The 23,899-nt window shown below is 39.4% G+C and overlaps 1 protein-coding gene across 1 annotated transcript in view; it reads left to right on the top strand.

Moving 5' to 3' along the window:
* AK9 (adenylate kinase 9) overlaps positions 1-23,899 on the top strand; it is a 90,504-nt gene that overhangs the window by 53,555 nt on the left and 13,050 nt on the right. Inside the window, exons 24-34 of the mRNA XM_018573994.1 lie at positions 415-566; positions 2,833-3,021; positions 3,140-3,406; positions 4,760-4,881; positions 6,596-6,824; positions 11,903-11,968; positions 12,704-12,910; positions 14,569-14,787; positions 18,077-18,290; positions 21,090-21,291; positions 23,037-23,183. Of these exons, the coding sequence (XP_018429496.1) occupies positions 415-566; positions 2,833-3,021; positions 3,140-3,406; positions 4,760-4,881; positions 6,596-6,824; positions 11,903-11,968; positions 12,704-12,910; positions 14,569-14,787; positions 18,077-18,290; positions 21,090-21,291; positions 23,037-23,183 (2,014 nt within the window). The remainder of the gene's footprint in view (positions 1-414; positions 567-2,832; positions 3,022-3,139; positions 3,407-4,759; positions 4,882-6,595; positions 6,825-11,902; positions 11,969-12,703; positions 12,911-14,568; positions 14,788-18,076; positions 18,291-21,089; positions 21,292-23,036; positions 23,184-23,899) is intronic.

The raw sequence follows: 23,899 nt of genomic DNA, 5'->3' as shown, positions 1-23,899 counted from the left end.
TTATAATATATTATAATTAAAATATTAATATAATAAATAAAATATTAATATTAAACAAGAAAAATATGCACTTTTGTTAATTCTATACCTATAACAATAGTGTAAATAAATGTGCAATTTTTGTGTTATAGATCATTTGCATTTTGGAAGAAATACACAAATGTTTGACAAAAAATGCTTTTGTTTCTATCATCCATTATATAAGTGTCTACCTCCAAACTGCAAAAATCTGTTTGCAAAAATAAACTATAAATGACAAAGTGTACAAGCTAGGGTATAAGAAAAGCTAATAAAAAGGAGGAGTATGGGAATGTGTAAGGATTTATTACTTGTACAGCACGTCCAGTTTTGCTAATGCACAGAAATAAGTTCAGAAGGGGCTTGTTGTATCTAACCGGCTTACCATTTCCTCAGAACCATTTCAGTATCAAGGATGGGAAGTAACCACTCAGGACATAGATGAGGAAGTAGAAGACATACAGGCAGAGCTGGATGCTGAGGAGCAAGAAGGGGAGGGAGAAGAAGAAGAAGGAGAAGAAGAAGAAGGCAATGAAGATGCAGAAGAAGTAAGTATCAGCTAAAAGTCATAGAGGGGAATTTATCAAAACTGGAGCAGACAAAATCTGGAGCAGCAGTGCATGACAACCAATCAGCACCACCTTTTATTTTCAAAGCATGACTCAACAAACTAGAAGCTGATTGGTTGCCATAGGCAACTGCTTCAGATTTTGTCTGTACCAGTTGTAACAAGGACACTCCACTGTAGACAGGAGGTGCAAGTAAAATGCAGTTTATTTAGGGTAAACACCAAATATCTAATTCCATCCACAGGGTAGACCTCCCCTGTTGCACAAGACAGTCTTTTAGCTTCGCTCTGTAGCTTTCCACAGCTCCAAGATACTCACGCTGCTCACCCCTCGTGAGCCCTCAATCTGCTCTCTTAGCAGTGTGTACCACAGGTCCTAGGGTCACCGACGTTCCTGACCTCTCCCCTCGTGGGCACTCACTCTGCTCTCCCAGCAGTGCGTCCAACAGGTCCCTTGGGTCACCGACCTTCCTGACCTCTCCCAGCCACCCCTGGCTGTTCCTTGTGCGTCCAGCACGCACCTGAGTTTGCCTGTGTCTGTGTGCCTCCTGCACACACACAACTCCAACACAACTCTCTGAACTCTGGTCCAGACTCCTAATAAGGCTGCTCTCAGCCACCTGATCCAGCTATACTGGTCATTGGTTACACCTGGCCCCAGGACTGGAGATCTCATCCCACCCAGAGCTCTAAGAGATATCCAGAGCTCCAGATCCCAGCTACATTTAGGAAAACCTGGAAGAACCTGAAAAGCCAGGCTCTTCCTTAAAACAGTGTTTACATTCTGGACCCTCTCAGCCCCTTTGACTGAGAGTCCTGGGTGCCAATGTTGTCATACTACACCGCGGCATTGCCATGCACTGCCACACAGTTTTGATAAATTCCCCCTATAACGGTTTATTCAGTGGCATAGAGCAAAGAGCAATGATGATGATTGCAGTAACCCAGAGTAACCAATTACATTTTAGATTGCTATTGTCAAATGAATTGGATGGTTGCACTTTAGTTTGCTGTGATTTATTATATAATTCATTTTGTTCTGTACCTTTATTAAATAATAGTAGTGTTTAGCACCATGAATGATGGTTCAACTCATGTGGTATTGCTTTACCTATATACAGTGAGATACTGACTATACAACTGTAATGACAATAATTAAGAACTCGATCTTTCTTTGTATCATAATATTGGTTTACTAGTAAAAGCAATATAAATCCCCTTTTCCCCCAAATAGCTTTTATCTTCATACTACATTAGGTGCCTCTGAAAACTGAGGTAAGCATCCCCAGTAACCTTTTTGTTATAGTTCATTTTTTCTATGACCTGCAGCCAATTGTCATTAAGTAGGTATAAAATTGTCAGTATCTGAATCACCGAGAACAACTTGTGATCATTTGAAGAGAAACTTTGGAAAAGTCAACACTTTTCTATCTATAGAGATTGTTGTCAAGGAACAACTTGCTCCTATTTAAAGAGATGGCCTTAACAAAAGCAATACAAATTAACCAGGAAGTAATACACTTAAATGAACCCTATCAGGGGAGTTACAGTATATGAAGCATGCCATTGCTGACTTGCATCTGATTGATTATAAGATGTGGTTCAAAAAGTTTTAAAGCTAGACAAAGCCCCAAAACTAACATTTTCAGGAGGCTACCATTGGCAGCAACCAGTATTTCTCTCATGGCGGGTATTTGTTAAGCATGCCCAGAAATGTTTCATATTTGCTGAGCTTTTGGACTGTTTCCTGGTTTCCTAAGTTTCTCTTGGACATGTTATTGTATTGTATAGAGAAAGAGAAAAATTAATTTGTAACTTTTTAAAATTAATACTGAAACCTAAGGCTGTCCCGATACCGATACTAGTATCAGTATCAGGGTCTGTATTATTTTTTTTTAAATGTCACATGTCCCTTTTAAGAAAAAGTATTGGCAAGTGCCTGAGGGAAAGTACTTGTACTTGGTCTTGAAAAAGTAGTAATGGGACATCCCTACTGAAAACCAATATGAACATGTCTATTGTACCTATGTGAATATATGTTTTGCGCATATATATTGGTTCCTTTAATAAAAAATAGGGTTTCTATGGTTCCCATAAAAAAGTAATAAAGTGGCAACACTCAATAAGATTGTTTTATCTCACCTTTTTTTAACTGTTTTTTCTATGTGTTCTACCTGGACAATATTATGTAATTTCATGCAAAACAATAATGTTTCTCACAGGATGAAGAAAGTATCTTTGAAAAGAAGAAGCATTACGGAGATTCCAAACACTTCTGCCCAGTGGCAATAAAGGACAAATTTATACTCCAGCCAGGACTGCAGGATAATGCTGCTATATACAGAGAGAAGACATACTACTGCTCAAGCCCTGAAGCAAGAAAGACATTTCTAGAGAATCCTGAGAATTATGTTGTCCATAAAGAACCATTACAGGTAATGTTTTTATATAAAGCCCAGGATCTAATAGTACTTAATGATTACATTAGAACTTATAATAAACTTTTGACTTTATCTGAGCGTTGTTCTAGATTCTCACTTCCTGCTCTTTCAGGCTCCACCATTGAGAGTCCTCTTGATTGGAACAGGCGGCACTGGGAAAACAGTTAATGCAAGATGGTTAGCCAACAAATTAGGTATGTTCCACATCCAGTTTCAAGAACGCCTGCAAGAGATCATGCTATCTAAGCTGGAAAAAAAAGTCGGACCCCACTATGAAGAAGAATCAGTTGAGGAAGACACAACTGATGAAGACATGTTGCTTTTATTAGAAAATGAAAACACAGAGGAAAGTAAAAAGGAGGAATCGAAGGATTCAAAGGTAACTGTGTTTGCATCTGTTAACACAGAGCTGGAATAACATCTGGATTGTGAGCACTGCTTAATTTTTTTTATATCGCTTGAAGAAAGAATGTTGGAAGAGTAAAATATACTCTTCTCAATACTTAGATCCAGGTGGTACCGTTGCCCTGCTAGACTGCATAGTATTTTTTCCCAGGCCCCTGAGGCCTGATGGCGTTGTCTTCCCTATTCGGGAAATTTCCCTCACATGTGGTAGGAGTGTCCTCTTGTTTCCTCTTTTTGGACCTCTATCTTCAACCTTTATGACCGCCTCTCTGTTTCAGCAGCTGACCGTTCCCCCAAACGTGCCCTCCATTCTCACAGGTGCAGTCCTCGGCTAAAAAGGGTCTCCTCCAATTATTTTTAATGGCTGCTAGGGCTGTTTTTCCAATCACTCGAAGACCTCTATACCCCCCTCTTTTGAGGAATGGTTTGAGGAGATGCAGCACCTGTGAAATATAGAGGAACTTACAGCCAATCTGTATGATTGTTATGCCTAGTTCTGCTGTGATGTTTGGAATACTTGGATATATTGTTTTATTCATACTGCCACAGGTTCTGCTCCCCTTACCGAATATCCCTTCTTTCCCCTTCCCCTATCCTTTCCCCTTATGGCCTCCTATTCTCTTCCTTTCCTCTCTGGCTCTTAGTGTCTTCTTTTTTTTTCTCTGTCCTCTCTCCTTCCTTTCCCTGGCCTACTTGTATGCAACACCCCACTGACTCTCCCAGTATCTAACCGTCCATTTGATAATTTGCATTGGCGAACGTTGCGGGCATGAAGGGATTGGATTACTGTCTGCTATGTTTTGTCATGCTTCTTAAATTCTTTGTCTATGTAATATTTTCTTTTACTTTTGAATAAATAAATAAATGATAACAGCTGTATTCAACAGCAGTTTAATTGATTGAGCATTTGAATGTGGTAGACCAATGCCTTGTCAGTCTTCAGGAGAAAGTATAGAGCTCAATGCCTGCTTCTATTTGGATACAGAGAACTAGGGGAGGGGTAGTTTAACAGATGGAGTATATCAATAACATGTAAACCTTTATTTAACAGATAAACATTTATTATGGCATGCATTCATGACACTCCGTTTGCAAAGCCTGCTGGGCTTTCTAAAAAGAAAGTCCGACACTGTCTTCATGCCTTTTGGTACCCTCTACAGACTGATTATTATAGACTTTTTTCTCTTTGGCATAGAGGCATGTGACCCTGTTGTGTCATTCATTTGTCTGTCTTTAGCACAACAATTATAAGCAAGAGTCTTCATAGAGCATAGAGCTTGAATTAGCAGAATGACATTAACATCATTTTATGTATTTTTTCATAAAGGAAGAGGTTGTTCTTACATTAGAAGAGGAGGCCATAAAGTCTTATTTAACTGACAACGACCCACTACCAACTGAAGTGCTGGACCAGTTTGTAACAGAATGGTGGACCAAGGAGCCTTTTCGGTAATTTTAATGTTTAAAGTCTATGTCATCAAATGTTTAAAGTGTATGTCAAAGCAAAATTATAAAAAAAAACATATGCATTACGCATTTCTGCAATACATGCACATTTCCCTGTGTTTTATCGCTTTAAAGACCCTGCAAGTACAGAAAAATAACGGTTGTTCTGCCAGAAATGCACTCAGCTCCTAATTTCTATAGTGGGCTGACAACATACAGCATTTTTGTGGACTGTGTTGTTAGCTCAGCTAATCCCCACTCCTATCTCCACATGATAAAGCCTAATCATTCTGTAGTCCAAGATAAGAGCTAGGAGGGCTATTTGAGGTAACACAGTAAGTGCACAGGACACAGGACAGATCTGAATTGTTAGGGTTTACTTACACTTTACTGAAACATGATTAAGTTTATTTTGTTGACTGCACTTGAGTAAAGGAATGGTGATAGATGCTGCCATTAAGTCAATATGAAAATAGTAGAAAGATACTTTGCTACTATAATACCTTTACTTGTTAAGTCTATTTTTTTTTTAATGCTGTTCTACTATGTAAATATTCCAAAAATCAAGCTTAAAATCAAGTGAAAGTTTTCATCAGCATCATGTTAAAGTGAAGATGTGGCCAGGCTGTAAGCATTCAAGTATTTGCGTTTTTCTAACAAACTGTAAATTAGCTTTAACAAAGCCCTTACTGACCTCTGTAGTTGCAGACACTGTGGAGAAGTTCAATCAAAGTTCACAGCAGAAACACTGTAGTCCTTTTTTTATGTATGTAAACACAGAAAGCCGGACTTTATTGCTTCTACTATGAAGTTTGAGGATCGATTGTTCCCCAGTGGCTAGAACTACTTAGGTGAGTGAGGCAGTGTTTTGAAGCTCATTTACTATGTGTTAAGAATATGTAAATACTAGGGCTGTGGAAATTAAAGATTAATTTCTCGATTAATCGTTAAACTTTTTGATCGATTAAAATTATTTTGATCGCTAATGAAAACACTCACCTCTCCGCCGGCTTCCGGGAGTCCCGTCGGCGATCCGGTGACGTCAAGGACATCAACGTCACCGGACACCTCCCCCCTTCCCCAAGTGGCTCCGTCGGCTAACGAAGGGAAGGGGGGAGGAGTTCGGTGACGTCGATGTCCGTGATGGCTAACGAAGGGAAGGGGGAGGAGTCCGGTGATGTTGATGCATGTGATGTCACCAGACTCCTCCCCCTTCGTTAGCCGACGGAGCCACTTGGGCCGGTTAGTTTGCCCAAGAAACTTTCTGCACGAGCGCCAGCCAAGGCATTGGCCTATAAACATACAGCACAGCAATGAAGTAATAAAATGAACTAGGATCACACTAATCCAGCACGTTATTATTCTGAGTTGCCCCACTCAAGCGGCGGCCATATTGAGTGGGGCACGTGAAATTAATAACATGCTGGATTAGTGTGATCCTAGTTCATTTTATTACTTAATTGCTGTGCTGTATGTGTATAGGCCAATGTAGTTGGATCTGTATGTGCGTTATAATTAATCGATTTAATCGATTTAAAAAAAATTTGATGAATCGAACACGAAAATTTTAATCATTACCAGCCCTAGTAAATACTTGAATGTCCTTTTTGGCCTAGGGTTTACTTTAAATTCTTATTTGTTGTGTCATGTTATGTTAACATTTTACATGTCACTGGTAAAACTAAGTTGGTTTGGCGTTGTCTTATATTTCTTTTAGCTCCACTGGATTTATTCTGGATGGATTCCCAAGCAGCATAGAAGAAGTCCAGTACATAGGAGAACGAGGCTTCTTCCCAGACATTGCTGTATTTCTGGAAGCAGATGAGAGTGACATTTGTGACCGCCTGTTGCCCCCTCGACTCGCTAAATGGCAAGAACGTCGAAGAAGAAAAGAAGATCGCAAAAGGAAGCTGAGAGAGATGAAGAAGAAAATAAGGGTAATTGGTGTGGTGTTAATCAAATGTCAACATCTGCAAGAATTTTTTTTATTGATTTTGGTCAATGTTCTTTACATTTTTTTAAAGTTTATTCATTGATCTTTTATAATATATTTATATTACATGCAACAAAATCTTTATTTGACAGATACACATTTAGTGCTTTTTAACATGTGTTAATAACTGTCTCATGTGCACCAGCTTCTGGCAGTGAGTTGATATGAAATACTTTTATACAGTACACATCCTAAAATCTATGTTTCTCTAATATCCATTGAGGGACACAGTTTCATGATAATTAAGCAACCTGGGGTTATACTGTTGCCAACAGGAGAAATGGGCACTCGTCACATAAAAACTGAAGGCCTTCCCCTTGAAGGCTATAACCCTTCCTACCTTGCACCTGCTTAGTTTTGCTTAGTGACCTCATGAGAATTAGTGTGTTTTCTACAGCTCTGCTGTTTTCTGTTTGAAAGCTTTTTCTACTATCAACAGCTGCTGGTAGGTTCAGGACAGATATTGGCATTGTGTCGACCAAATGGTTGTCACATCGAACTTAATTTGTGACATGCTGCTGAATGCTAGCCGCCTTTTTTCTTGCGTAAGAGTAACAGTTAAATTAGGCCTCGTTACACCTATCCTTCATGGGAGACTGTCTTTTTGGATCTTTGCAGGATAAAATCATTAAAGTTGTAACAGCGAGTAAGAGTACTGCTTACCACAGTTAAGCACAGCTAAGGATAAGTGATACAGATCAACTCCTTCTTATCCTGCATTACAACATTTAGTTCCTTCAAGTCAACTTCCAGTTTCCAAATCGTACACCCCTTCAAGTGCAGGGGGTTCTAAGCATCTGTGGCAGTCCAAGAGATCGAAGCCTGGGGATATATTTTGGCTCAGCTCCTAGAGTGTTCACAAAGGTCCACGCAGCAATTCTGGATCTTCTTAATCTCAGAGGTATTCCAGTCATCAAATCACCAGGACTGCTGCAAGAGTGTGTCATTTACGATGCTAAAGAACTTTGGATGGATCCTGATCATCGAGAAGTCATCTCTGATGACTCTCTAAACCTGGCTTGGAGTCAGTGTTAATTATGGCAGAAAATTTTGATTTAGTTTTAGTCTTAGGGTGTTATTCACTTAGCTGCCGAAGGCAGACGAGTGGATAACTGATCCAAAGTGAAGTGAGCTGAACACTGTTCGACTATTCATTTCAGCCTTGTACGGTACATAGGCTAAAATCAGCCATACATAGGCTAAAATCAGCCGTACATAGGCTGCCTTTGGTCAGCTGAACAGCCAAAGTAGAGAAGGAGTTCGGCTCAGCTATTCTGCTTGGTACAAAAATGTTGAGAATGATTTTAAAAATGTAAAAAAAATAGGAAAATTTAAAATAAATAAAAAATATTTTAAATAAAAAAAAAACAAAACGATGCGACCTGACCGCATGCGACGAACTCCAGCCGCATAATGAAGCATCTGACAGATGCCGGCAAAATAAAAACAATTGGGCAGTGCTAGCAGTGACATCACCGCTAGCTCCGCCCAACTGTTTCCTATTGGCCGACACCTGCCAGAGTCTTCTAGCAGGTCATTGCCAATGAATAACGAGTGGGCGGAGGTAGCTGTGAGATCACGGCTGGCTCCGCCCAGCTGTCATTTGCATTGAGAAAGGTTGTTCCTTCGGCCGACCTTTCTCCACACTTCGGCTGTCATTTTAGCTCAGTCGAGCCGAAGCATATGCCTTTGGCTCGACGGCCTTCGGCTGCTGTATGGGCTATTGTGAATAGCCCATGCAGCAGCCCTTCGGTTCGGTTGCTGTCAAATCGGTAATTTGCTGTTGGCAGCTGATCCGACGGCCGAAGGATCAGACGAAGCTACGGCTGGATCCTTCGGCTCCGTCGTGAATAAACGCCTTAGTCTATTGACTAAAATGCCATTTAGTTTTAGTCATATTTTAGTTATCTGAATTGTTTTAGTCGACTAAATATCATAAGATTTTAGTCGACTAAATCTACAGTAGATTTAGTCGACTAAAATCTAGTGGGTTCAGTTGAAGAGTAATTTAAGAATTTCTCTGGAATTTCCAATCTCATTAAATACTCCTGGATTATTAATTTGAAAATACTCCTGGATTAAACATCTGTTAATCTGTCATTACTTCTGGTATTAAAGGTTTGGACATGCAATACAGACACAGATTTAACTGTGGTGATATATAACATGCCTTTATGTATCTTAAAATTAAATTAAAGCAAGTCTTATGAAGAAACAATAGTATTTTCAACAAAGGACAAGTAATTAGATATGCATTGATTATAACAACTTGCATATGGCATTCTTCATTCTTACAAGCAGAAGTGCAACTAAAATATTAAAATGAAAAACTATATTGGCTGTAATGCCATTGCACATATTGCCTATTAACTGTCCATTCAGAATGGAACCAGAACTGGAAGTCCAAACAGATTAGTTCTGATTGGATCTCTTGCCAAATTGTCTCTCCCTAACATTTTCATCTAGTTTTAGTTAGTCGATTAAAATACCGGTATGTCAATTTTTGTTATAGTTTTAGTCATCATAACTTAGTTTTTATTTAGTTTTAGTCACTGAAAAAGTGTTGTTGATTAAATGACAAAAATTATTTGTCGACAAAATTAACACTGCTTGAAGTTCTTCAGCCTTCTCCTGGATTTCCTTCATATTAAGGTCTTCCTGCCCCAGGAAAGGATGACAAAACTACAGAATCAGGTTTGGCAACCTCATTTCTGATGCCTGTCTCCCCTGTGGAGCTCCATGTGAGTTCTGGGACTGTATGTTATCTACATTACCTTACTAAAGCGGACCATTTGCTAAAAAGAAAACTATGGGGTAACTGTTTTTCCCCATAGTTCTCTTTATGGTCACAGGAGGACATATACTAACCTCCTTCCGTGACCCAAAGCTCAGTATATCGCGGGCTATACTGAGAGTGCTGCAGCCGGGACGGATCCCGACAATACTGTCGAGATCCACCCAGTTATGTGAGTGACAGCTGGCTCTGCCTATCTAGAGGCAGAGCCAGCTGTGCCCGCCCCCTCAGAGAGGGGAGCGGGGAATCCCTGCGGGGAGCGATGACTGACAGTCACCACTTGCTGTAAGGAGATGATCGTGAAGTGTGAGCAGATCGGTGCATGTTTCTGCTCACTTCCCGATCGATGGAGCCGACCTGTGACAGCTTTGTTGTCACAGTTCGGCTCTAACTATGAGGATGAGTGGAAATCACTCACCTCATAGCTGTCCTTTAATTCCGCTTAGGAATCCTGTAACAGAACATCTCATGACGTTGGACAAATCTAGTATTTGGGTTTTATCCCCAGCATCAGCCATCCGGGTTGGGGTGAAGTTCTGGATAATCTGTCTGATAGCCTTTCTTGTGGCCATCACTTAGGTCTTAAGGGTTTCCAAGTTGTCTGTTTTGTCCGTCCATAAAATACACTATATAGCCAAAAGTTTGTGGACACCCCTATATGAGCTTTTTGATCATCCCAATTAAAAAACCATACTGAATTGACAGGCTCCCCTCTTTTGGGACAGCTTTCCACAGGATTTTGCATGCTTCTGTGGAAATGTATCTATGTATCTATTGTAATAGATAGATTGAATGTATCTATTTCTCTATAAGAGCATTTGTGAAGTCAGTTACTATGGTTGAGTAGAAAGAATAGGTTACCAGCACTCAAAATGATTTCAAAAAGATGTCCTTTTTATTGGACATGCGTGTCACAGTAGTCAAATAGCCAACGTTTCGGGGCCACGCAGGGTCCCTTCCTCAGGGCAAAAGATGTGGAAGGGACCCTGCGTGGCCCCGAAACGTTGGCTATTTGACTATTGTGACACGTCTGTCCAATAAAAAGGACTTATCTTTTTGAAATCATTTTGAGTGCTGGTAACCTATTCTTTCTACTTTGTGCATTACACGGTGCCATCCGTGGAAGTTACTGCAAGCACCTCATCTCTATTGGCCGGGACTGCTGAAAGGTGTGCGGAGAGCACCCTCACCAATTGCAGTTACTATGGTTGGACAAGAGGTCTTGGCTCGCATTTGGCATTCCAATTCATCCCAAAGATGTTCCGTAGGGTTGAGATCAGGGTTCTGTGCAGGCCGCTATGGTTTCTCAACACCAGACTAATCAAACCATGTCAATATGGGCCTGGCTTTGAGCATATGGGCCCAATCATGCTGAAACAGAAAAGGGCATTCCTCAAATGATTACCATAAGGTTGGAAGTGCACAATTGTCTAAAATGTTTTTTATGCTGTTGAATTAACAGTACCCTTCAATGGAAACACTTGAACTTATTATTTTGGAGAGGTATTCGCTTACTTTTGGCCTTAAGTGTATTTGATGGTCATGTGTCCATAAACAATTGGCAATATCGTGTATAAGAACATCCTACCCTACTGTACAAAAATATCAGTGTTAAGGACTGTTTTGCCCACTGCTGCCTTTTTAGTTGTGAATGGTTTGTGTGGGGTTTTAGTACAGGACTGGGGAGAAAATACATTTCACACCAAGCCTAAAGACAACAGTAATGACAAATTAGCAGATCAAACCCTGCCCAAAACCATGTAAATCCTAAAATAAAATAGGTGGATTACTTTAAGATTGTCACCATTTGCAACCGCATATCTAGTATTGGGAACTGATTGGTGTTTCTATTTAGGTTTATGTAATAATGCTATTAAGTAAGCGCATATGCTAACAATTGCCCAAAAATAATTTTAGAAATGTCAGTGGAAGTCATAAGGGTGGAGCAGTATCTGGTGCTTTATCAGCAAATGATATTTTATAGATTCTTCTACTTAATGCAGAGAGAAATGTGGTAAAGGGTTTCCAATCATTCATTTGCTCAAGGAAAATATCCTTGTTAGAATCTTCCTTGCTATCTCACTACATATTCAGGATGAAGCTGTCCATGTTGTCCTAAAACTATGACTTGCGGTAAAATGTATGCATTTTTCTGTCTTTTGTGCTCTCGAGATGATGTTCATAGTTGCACATTCACAAACAAATCTGTTGTAACTGATGTATTACAGGATGAACAGATTGCCAAGAGAAGAGCCGAACTTTTAGCAGAACAAATTATAAATGCAGAAAACGAGGTAAAAAAAGTTCTATTCCACTTACCCTGTGTGAAATTGGTCTATTAGACTTGTATATAGTCCAAGCATATTACACAAAACTTTTCATGGAACATTTTAAGCATTCATATTATTCTCACAATACTATACATATTATTTAACCATACTATACTAGAGTCCCACACATAAAAAAATATTGTGAGGCATTAGCCGTTTAAAGTGACCCTGTTACATAAAAAAATCAAAGCAATAATGTACTGTAAAGAAGAGAGGGAATACTTACATTTTGCTACTGTCCATGTTTCTGAACTGTGCCCCATTCATAAAAAATGGTCTCCAGAGGTCTGCTGGCAAAACAACACTTCCAGGAGTGTTGATCTCCTGGGACCCCCACAGCTTTCACCGGTTCCTCCTGCTGACCTCTGAGTCCAGGTCATTATAGGAGACAGTAGAGACGTTGAGGTCAGCAGGAGGCATGCCATAGTTTAACGTTCATTGTAGTAATGCATAGATGTGAAGCCAGCCTAAACCTTGAAGCCGTAGCAATTTTATTGTTAGCAATTAACAATCCACGAAGACAGGTACCTGCGTATGCTGTTTTCCAATGACATACAGTGTATCAGTGAATGTTAGTTTGTCATTGTATTTTTGAGCATATAAAAATAAACAACAATTTAAATGGAAGTTGAAAATATAACTTTTAATACATATTTTGGCTATGAATTTTTGGTTGATGAGAGTTGTTTTATTTATTAGGAGAAAAAGGATCCTGATGCCAGTGATGAGGAAGATGAGGAAGAAGAAAAGGAAGAGGTAGACCCAATTGAGCAGATTCTTTCTGAAGAATTCCCAGAAGAAGAAGAAGAAGAGGAGCAGGAGGAAGAAGAACAAGAGGAGGATGCCGAAGAGAGAATGAAATCTGAGATTGGAGAAAAATGTATAGGTGATGTTGAATCACTTCAAACAGTCAAAGTAAGAGAAATACGCTTGTTATTCTTAATTTGTATATTTTTAATCATTAATAATGACTTTCTTTTCTGTACTTGTAATATTTGTAGGCTCCTGAGTACCAACTCTAGCTCTGCTTCCAATGAAGTTACAACTTCACTTGGCGCAACAACTCTGTGACCATAACATAACCAAATAATTATTCATACCAGCCTCTGCTGACTCAGTTGTCCATCCCTATGTTTCTCATGTATGCATAACTTGCCTTCTCCACTTCTGTACTATATACACAAGTGGAACTGAGCCACCACAGATCCCCAGGAGCACATGCTATAATGTGAAAGTATGAAGAGTTTACTTTTACATTATGGCAAACTTACCTTTTAGTATGCCCTCCTTCAGGTATGCAAGGTCCATGCACCACCATTGCAACTGCTGCCATCTTCTTCGCTGCTTCTTCCACACTGGCATCCTCTTTCTTCAGGCATTGGTTGGCTAAAAATGCTAAAACTCCTTTCCATGCCGGCTGGAGTTACATTATTATAATTTTAACATATTCCTCCAGGCATGCTTAACAGGATGGATGGAGGAATCCCCCCCACCAGCCTGTTGTATTCTGACAGATGGCACCTCCCACTGACAGAATACCTGAGTACCCAACACTGTTCAGACAACAACTTTCGCCTGGCTACTTACTAAATCGACTTTGGTCCAGCTGGCAGGGCCACCCACTGTTGGAAGTTTGGCCGATTCTTGTGTTTGGTCAGCTTAAGTGTATGTATTGCAGATTAATGAAATATATGTATTTGTATTAATAAGTAGAATTGATATAAAGCAGAACTAAAATCTGCAAACACTAACACCGCAAGCTCTCTCACAGGTGCTAACATCTGTGCCCGGTGTTCTTCTCGGCTCACAATGTTTGGCCTTCTTGATTGGCCATGCCAGAATGTTGTAACTTCCACATATCCCAGCATCTACCAGATGCCGGGATTGCACAATGAGATGCACATGCTCATTCATGATGTCTCTTGTCCAATTAAAAAAACCTTTCTGCTTGCCAATTTAGTTTTTTTGTGCTAAAATTCTGCTTTAGGAGGTAAATATTATTATTAGTTCTGTTTATTAATGAGAATTTAAAGTTGATTTCCATCACCCCACTCCCCCCCTTCCAACTGGGGCACTTTTCCCCCGTTGATTCACATTCTTTTTTCTGCATACATACTTTTTTTCCTACTGTCTCCTTGCCAGTCAAATTAGATCTTGGGGTCATCATCCCCTTCTTCCTGCAGCGGTGGTAAATGGTCCTCTATGCTGCAGAGAATAGAGCTCATGTAGTGATGCAAGTCCTGTTCTCTGCAACATTCTTCTGTGAGCCCAGGTTTGTGTGGTGACACCTTGGGATATGTGGCCAAGACACTCTAGTCTTACGGGTTAGTGGGCTGGATGATGCTGGGCATCAGTCAACCCACAAGAGGACTAGCTCTGGACCAGGGATGGTCAGTGTACAAAATGACTGGTTATGCATCAGAAATTTTTGGTTATTACAAAAAAATAAAAAAACTGGAATGGGGCTTTAGAAGTAATACACTAATATTTGAAATATAATAAAATATACAGTATATAATATAACTTGTAATATAATAATATTTGCACACATTTTTCTTTTCTTCAAATGACAGGATGAACTTCAAAGCCTAATGATACCGTGTGTTACAGTCAATACAAGCCGTAAATTGCACATTGTGCATTTCCAGCTATATGAAAAACTAAAGAACATAGTGGAAAATCGAGAATGTCTGTTTGAAAAATGTTTTCCCATTAGCCAGTCCCTTGCATACAAGATGCTTCATATGTCATATAAGCACCCCAGTATCTTTAGACGATGGGACCCTGTCAAGGTATTGTTAAATTGAAAGCGTATAGTAAATAAATTATAGTTTTGCTGTTGCTGATATTGTGTTAAGGAAATCATCACAAACTATTCCTTTACTAGAGGGTGCCACCACTTGCTGCCTTTAACCCCTTCATGACTGAGCTTGTTTTTAGTTTCTGTTCGTAAATGACTGACACACTTTTGACATTTTTGCTGTGTGATTCTTCCACGTCAGTAATATACTTTCTTACAAAGTGCACCCACACATAATATACAGTAATACCTTGGTTTACGAGCATAATTCGTTCCGGAAGCATGCTTGTAATCCAAAGCGCTTGTATATCAAAGCGAATTTCCCCATAGGAAATAATGGAAATTCAGATGATTCGTTCCACAACCCAAAAATATTGATATAAAAATGAATACAATACAGTAATATAATATAATACTGTACACCATATAAAGAAAAATAAACCAATTTCCGGTTACCTTCGTGGCTGGGGAGAGGGGGACAAGAGAGGGGAGGATTATTGTGTAGGACGACTTTCACTATCACTAACGGAATCACTGCTATCTCTCGGCTCAATGGAATCTTTTTCATTTCGTGAAACCTTAACAAGGAATCTATCCAATGTGACATTGCATTGTCATTAAACAGACTCAGCGCTCGCACTGCTACAGCCATATTCGGGTGGTGCTTTTCTACAAAATTTTGCTCTTATTGCAAGACATTGCTTGTATATCAAGGCAAAATTTGTCAGAAATGTTTGCTTGTCTTGAAAAACACTCTCAAACCAAGTTGCTTGTATTACTTGGTATGTTGGTATAAGATATTACTGTATATTGTTTTTTAGAGGACAGATAGGGCTACATATGTCTAACGCCTCACTTAGGACAAATAAAATATAAAAAAAGAGGAAAAAACGTTAAAAAAAAGACTTTTTTCGCACTTTTGATTTGTAGTATTTTTTACAAAACTAGCACAGCTAAAAAAAAATGCAATAAATAAATACATTGATTTATTTGTCCTTTATTTTTTATTTTTTTACACTTTTTTTCTTTACACTTTTCACTATTTTTATTTTTTTTACACTTTTCACTATTTTTATTTTTTTTACACTTTTCACTATTTTTTTAAAACTTGAAAAAAAAATTTTTTGTATTTAATTATATCAAGCAGTCATTGTGAAAATCAGAACAGCCAATAATAAGTTAGTGACACTGATCCTGCAGCAGTTCAGGATTCAGCTGTCACTAAATGTTTTCTGAACGTTCCAACAACGTTCAGAAAACTGAAACATTCTTCTTTCAGGAATAGATACATTATGTGTCTATTCCTGAAAGTGAAAGAAAAAAAAAAGCCAGTAAACGATCCGAGAGATATCTCTAGATCTATACGAGCTGTCAGGATGCCGGCTTTTGCCGGCATGTTTGCCCGCTCTGCTTTGACTCTCAGACACCCGATATTAAGGTATCAGGTGTCTGAAAAAGGTTAACCCTTTCATTAATGAATGCCTCTATACTGAGGCATCCATTAATGAATGGTAACCGCTGATTCTCAGAGGTTACCAGCCCTCTAATGCAGCAAATAACTCGTCACGTAGTGTACGTGACGAGTCATTTGGTCCCTTTGTGGCGGGACGTACAGTGTACGTCTCCTGTCACAAAGGGGTTAAAGTCCATTTTCTGCATACCTCCATTACCTGCCTGCTGAGGCTTTTATGCAAGGTCTTAGAAGCATTCCACATTAAAGGAATTCAGAATTACACAAGCTTCCATTGCTGACCTCCGCCTCAAAATGCTAGTTGCCTGTCTATCTCTGGGTTCCATAATGAGAACTACTGACCTGGGACCAGCATGTAGATCAGGAAAGTTACAACCTTTAATCTGTGTACTTAGAAAGCCATTACATCATCATGACAGCCCGTCATCTGGTATTTTCGTGAAGGATAGTTTAGCAATGGCAGACTTCATACTTCCCCACTACAGATTTCTTTTACATCAGTAAGATGGGACACATTTATTAAAAAAAACTAATTCAATGTAAATGCTAAATCATAGGTTATGGGGGAGAGATAAAGCAACTGCCTATCGTGGTAATAAAGCTTTTGCCTATGCCTATGTAACGTTCATGGTAAGCGTACCCATAGACATTAGATGACAGTTCCCTAATTCAGACGATTTAAGGAACAACCTCAGTTCCATGTAACTGTTTTGGAAGGAGATGGCAATTAGGTGGGCTAAAGAACAGTATCACTGTTTTTTTCCTCCCAAGATAGGTTGGTGTTGGCACTCGCGGCTGCCTGTGAAGCCACACATCCCTCATGCTCCTTTTTTGAGTAAACAGGGGTACTCACACCACCCAAGGGCTCCTGTTTCTTTCCTATACTCGGCTTTAGATATGGATGTTTCTGCAACAGAATTAAAACAGTAAAACACTGGAGTGAAATGTAATTAGATCTTTGATCACACGCTATTACTTGGATGAAATAAATAAAAATTATTACCTGGATTGCATTAGTGGATTTGTATTCTAAGTTTTTTTTTTTCCAGAATTCAACCGTATTAACAAATTTTTATATAAAGAAACAATACAAACAAGTAACAAACAAAACTATATCCAGTATAATCACTGCCCTCCTTGTTGGGGCACAGCTCACAGAATCATCTGTATTCTTAGTTAACGTTAACCCCTATTTTCCTATTTCCATCCCATGATTTGCATTGTAACATAGCAAAACACACTGAGCATACCGGCCTCATGAAGCATGTACTGGTATTTGTTGCAAATAAAACATGAATAATACTCACAAACACAAATGTTAAACCGGCATATCAACATCACACTTTTTTGGCCTCAACTGATGACATTTCACAGCATTTGCATAAATTGCCATCAGTTGATGCTGTTGGAGTTTTTTGGTTGCCGTTTTCATGTTGATATGCTTAGCTTAACATTTGTGTTTGGTGGTATTATTCATGTTTTTACTGCAATACATGACAGGACATGCTTCTCGAAGTCCAGTACACTCCATGATTTTTGTTGGTGTTACCAGATTCCCCTATCTGTCTTATAGGCTGTCCACCATGATACTATTTGAAAGCAGAGGTGTACTGTTGATGCAAGTATAAGACATAATATTTGGACCAACTAGTGCTGTGGGATTAATTAGTGTGGACAATTTGTCATATTGTGCCTGAGCTAGACAGAGGGTATTGTGGAGGGTCTTCCCATAGCAACTAATTACATTAAAGCTTTTTTAAATTAATTCTTGCTTTTATAAACTTTTATATATATATTTTTTCTATTCTAGCTCGGTCAAGGAGAAGTAATTAAATCTTTACAAAATCAAGAGCATCCTAGTTTTCCTCTGATTTACAGGCAATACATTTACTTTTTTTCAACCAAAGAAAACAGGCTCGCATTTATGAAGAATCCCATTAAATGTATCCATCAGCTGAAGCCTAAACCCTCAGTGCCAATTAGAATTGCAGTCGTTGGACCTCCCAAGTCTGGAAAAACCACAAGTAAGATCAATGCTTGTACAGCAAATTATTTGAAAAAACCCAGTGGATGCAGCTACTAAATAATGATATTGGTATCATTATGATATTGGTAGGACCTGTATAACAAGGATACAAGTGGATTTGTAGTACTTGTAGTATAGTACTTTTATGTTAAATGTAAAATCTCAGAATCAGAATTTAACATTTCATAGATTTGAAATTATATAATTTTACACATTTTCAAGTTACTAATGGACCTGTGGTTTGTAAAGGCCCCATGTCATTTGACTATAGATTGCATGCTTTATTTGTTTTAAATTCAATAAAATGCCCTCTTGATGTAAAAAGTGCTGAATGTAGGAGTTGCATATGAGCTGTAGCCTAGGCAAAGACCACATGGTTTCTGGCATGGGCATTGTGGGGAGTTTTTCTAGTAGACTTGCAGTGAGATAGGAGTGCCAGTAAGATATAACGATTGTTTAGCACTACTAAGAAGAAAGCAAAGGCTGACTAGTGAGCAAGCCTTGCTGCCTCTAGATAACTATAAGCTATATGTTTCTCAAACAATTCATCCCCACACAGCTACCTCCTCATGTATCACTTCGCCCTCCCTTTTAGATTGTAAGCCCCCACGGGCAGGGCCCTCCTTACCATCTTGTTATTTGTATTGTGATTGTAATGTCTTCCTTATATTGTAAAGCGCTGCGCAAACTGTTGGCGCTATATAAATCCTGTATAATAATAATAATATGTAGGTTTTAAAACTTCACCTTGATAAGTTTACATTAAGCTAGCCTCTTTTTCAACTGTATCTCTGAAATCATTTTAAGACTAATCCCCATTATAAATAGCAATACAACCATATTTTACAGACATGCACTGGCGGAACTACCAGGGTCGCAGCGGTCGCAATTGCGACCGGGCCCTGGCGTTCGGCCACTTGGGGGGGGGCCCAGCGAGGAAGAAGAGGGCCCCCCCTCCAGAGAGTTGCTGCTACATCCCTGCACAGCCACCCGTAGCATGTACGGGCAGCTGTGCGGCAGGGATGCATTGATGTCCGCACGCACTCAGACCGGCACAGTTCCTTGCGGCCTCGGCTGCAAGGTACTGTGCCCTTCAGAGCTGCTTCTCTCCTATCTGCCTCTTAGCTCCAGGGTCTCAGAGAGAGCAGAGTGATCTCTCTGAGACTTCAGAGCGATGAGTCATTCGGAGGTGTGGCTGCTGCGTGTAGGAGTCCCGGCCGGGCTGAGCAGGCTGCAGGTAAGATAGTGTGCAGTGTTCGTTCTCCCCCCCCCTCCCTTTCCTCTCCCTTCCCCTCTCCTCTGTCTCCCTGCTTGTATTGTCATCTAAATCAAACTATTGCTCAGTCTTATAGAATCATTAGTAATTCTTTTGATTTTGTAAGACTGAGCAATTACAGGGACCCTCTGCACCCCTCCTGACACCCTCTGCACCCCTCCTGACACCCTCTACGTTTGTGTGTGTGGGATGCTGGTGATATAGTGCTCAGTTTTATGCATTGCTGGTGGTATTCTGCATTGCTGTATAATGATTATACAGCAATGCAGAATACCACCAACTATGTGGGACTACAAGTCCCAGCAATACATTATATTATTAAGTAGGGAAGCACCAGTGCCGAAACTGGGCATTTTCACAAGTACTCCTACTCGTGAAAATTCCCCGATACTAAGCGCAGATACTGGAGGTCTGTCGAGAACGCCGGCTTAGTCGAATTTGCCGACCTCAGCATCTGCGCTTGCACACAGACCAGTATTATTGAGAAAACCGGGATTTATTTACAAAGTATTTTGTTTAAATCGTTAATTGTGACCGTTAATATTATTCCATCATTCACGGCCTTCCATCATTCACTGCCATGGACGACATATTATTAACGGTCACGGTCTCGCAGTGACCACGTAGGCACCGTGAAAACATATCAAATAGCAAGGATGTCACCAGCACACCAAGTAGATCGATAAGCAAATGTCCATTTTTATGACAAACACTGCCATTCAATAGCTATTGCCATTCAAACTGCTATTGATAGCAATGCCATTCAAAATGCTATTGAATGGCAGTGTTTGTCATTAAAATGGACATTTGCTAAATCGATCTACTTGGTGTGCTGGTGACATCCTTGCTATTTCCTTGGTATGATGTATGACTACTCACAATATTCTCATTACATACAGAACTTTTAGTTAACTTGTACTGTGTGTAATGGTCCATCCCCCTTACAGCCTGCCATGTTAATCGCTTACCTTGCTAATCTTTCCAGCAATGTATTTCTGTTTTCTACACAGCCTTTCTATTGAAAACGTCTCCACCGGTACATTTACATTCTTTCCTATGGGCTGAGCAGTTTTCCTGTTGTCTAATGGAATATGCTCAGCCACAGTAAATGAATATGGCTGTGTTGTGCTCTTTAAAGGTGGGCTGGAGTAGATATTTTCACTAGAAGGGCTGTGGAGATGGACAGCGTGATAGAGTGAAGAACTCTGGAAAGGGAATGGCAAGATAAGTGATTAACACAGTAGGCTGTACTAAGTGGGATGGACCACTGCATAATGTACAAGTTCACTAAAAGTAAATGAGTTCTTAATTATATCACAATCCTAAATCTCACTTTATCTACAGTTTAGCCCCATCATGTTTCACCTTAAACTAAATAGTAATAGTTCAAGAAGAACTTATATCAAATTGATTATACATAAATATTACTTGTATTCAATAAATATAAAATGACTGATTCAACTGCAAAATATGTCTGAATTTTTTCCAGTTTGGTAACACCTTTTTATTTGTGTGTTTCAGTTGCCAACATGTTTGCTAGCACATATGGCTTACAGCGACTGTCAATGGGAGATGCCATTCGGTCGGTGTTAGAAAATCAGCCAGACACAGAGCTTGCATCAGACATAAAAAGTCTTCTTGTGAAGGGATTGGCTGTGCCTGATGAGCTTGCAATCAAATGTCTAGAAGTAGCACTGATGGATCCAACATGTAACACAACAGGGTAGGTTTACTTTATAAAGAGGATTTTTACAATACTGTATGAGTAAGGTGCCCAATTCCATATAGGAAGTCTGATCACAGATCAGTACTTGAGCAGAACTGTACAGGGATATAGAAACAAACAATACGCGCGGAATCCCACTACCACATAAATCAGGTGTCCAGTAATCTTTATTCAGTCCAGTGGAACAGACCCCCTGCCAGACTCCTCAAGCTCTCCCACATTTCACAATGTTGTAGGCTAAATCATACCTGGTGAAACCTGTTAGAGCTTTAGGAATCTGGCCTAATCCATTCTACTGGTATGAATAAAGTCTAAAACCTGGTTTCTGTGGTAGTGTGGCTACAAGATTTCATAAGTGGTGAATTCAAGGAGGATGGGGGCGAGTCTCCATGTTAGGCCAGCACCCACAGAGGGTGAAAACAGCTGTAATAAGCCTTGGTGTGGTACCACTAGAATGGAGTTGTATAATGTAGAAACTGTACAATATACATGGAAATTGGTCACAGCTGTTTTTTTTGCCCTGTCGGCAAAAATCAGATCGAGAAACAATTGAATATCTATGGACACCTTGCAGCATCTGTAAATGCCTGAACCAAGAAGTCAGAAAGAAAATCAATTATTCAGAATGGATTTTCCTGAATAATTACTATTTTTCTCACCTACACGATATGTTTAGCCTAGACATGGCACGGTTTGGAAAAATCAAACATTTTGTCAATCAAGCCTTAAATCCTTATGCCTGAAGGTAAAGGAGTTGCTTTTTTTTTTGCTCTTTGCCTCCAAGTGCAAAATGGCATAACCTCTTTTATAAGTATAAGCACTAGACTGGTTAAAGGAGAACTATGGGGTTCTATCTTTTTTTTTATTAATGCATTCCTTAGGCTAAATAAGTAAATAATGTAATTTACTCTAATTAGCCAAAATGCTGCTGATCGGATCCGATCAGCAGGGATCTCCAGTGACATCATTTACCATATATGGACTTTCCCATTTGTAGTAAATGCTGAAGAGAGAGAGCTCCTTCCCCTCTGTCATCAGCGATCCACGATCATTTTAGTATGTCAGTGTCAGCAGGGAGAGAGAGAGAGGGGGGAAGGAGCTGGCACACGGGGACGTGCAGGTAAGGAGAGAGCTGCTGCGCATGTCTATATATTCGTGGACGCGCAGCAGCTCTCAAGAATCACTGTCAGTCATCAGTGGGGAGGATCCCGTCAGATACGTCGGGATGTCTTCTCATTGCGGCGCTTAGCCCCGCCCACCACCTTAAATAAGGGTTTACAGCCTTGTATATATATTGTATATATATTTTTCCCAATTATGCTAGTTATACATAATGTGATTTTCAATTAACATATTTTTATAATGGAAAAAGATATAAAAATTATAATTATAAAAATAAGTGACTGCCAATACCTAAATTGCCTAATACCGCGCATATGATAAATAGCAATATAATTATGATTCCTTATACAAGGAAAGCGAAAAACATGTTTTCTATCTTATTATGCTAAATATAATGAATTTTCCTACAATATAATGTGTATATACACTAATAAGTTATACATTATCATATAGTGCAGCCTATATGCGTGATTTATCATTATAGTGAACAACTGTGCAATCTGGCCTAGCCAGACTTTCCATTAGACAAGTTATATCCTACGCACAAAACAATGAGAGAAAAAGAAAAATACAATATTCAAAATGATCAAATACTAATGAAACTCTCAACCTCTTTGCAGGGTTGTTCTGGATGGATATCCAGCAACTGAACAACAAGCTGTCCTTCTGCAAGCCTGCAGCATAATCCCAATAAAGATCTTTGAATTAGAAATACAAATGAGGGAGATTTTATACAGAGGACAACTGGACAAAAAGGAATCAAAAAGGTACCAGCTTTAGGTTTATTATTTCAGTTGACTGGGTCAATTTGTATTTGGTGGTGTTTGTGAATTTAGAGTAAAATGCAGGCATGAAATCTTTGATCTAGTAACAGAAAATATGGGGAAAAGTATTCAGATCTTTGAAATACATGATATAAAAGTAAATAATTGTTGAGTTTTTCTTTATAAGAATCTAAGCTGGAATGACTGCCTTAATCAATCTCTCTTGGGGGCTGGGTACCTGCAGATATCAGTGTGAATTCGACCCCTTTCCCCCCCACAAGCAACCTCCATACATTTGACCTAGCTTTCCAATGTTGGTAATAAAGGTGTACATACAGGAGCCTGGTACCTGTTTTTTCTGTGGAAGACTTCTGCTATCAGTAATGAGATGCTCATAATCCACAGAAAACATGCTTGTAGGCCTTTGATTTGCATAAACTCTGACGTGTTTGCAGATGACAGTATCCCAGGAAGCCACAGGTACACTCCTGGCCATGCTATTACATACCGTACCATTCCACTTCTACTTATTCAGAAAAAGTCTAGTAACACCAAACACATAGAGGCTGATTTACTAAAGGAGCTGAGAATTATCCAAGCATATGAACAGCAAATTCCTGTTTATTTTATCTGCACGTGATGGGGTATTCAAATAAACACAACTACAATGAATGTATTAAGTGAAGATTATCAGCTCCTTTAATAAATTAACCCTATAC

The sequence above is a fragment of the Nanorana parkeri genome, unplaced genomic scaffold, assembly GCF_000935625.1.
Source record: "Nanorana parkeri isolate BGI_ZX_2015 unplaced genomic scaffold, ASM93562v1 scaffold2664, whole genome shotgun sequence".
In the NCBI taxonomy this organism is placed as follows: domain Eukaryota; kingdom Metazoa; phylum Chordata; class Amphibia; order Anura; family Dicroglossidae; genus Nanorana; species Nanorana parkeri.
Note: the sequence above shows the minus strand (reverse complement) of the source record. Positions and strands in the feature narration are given on the sequence as shown.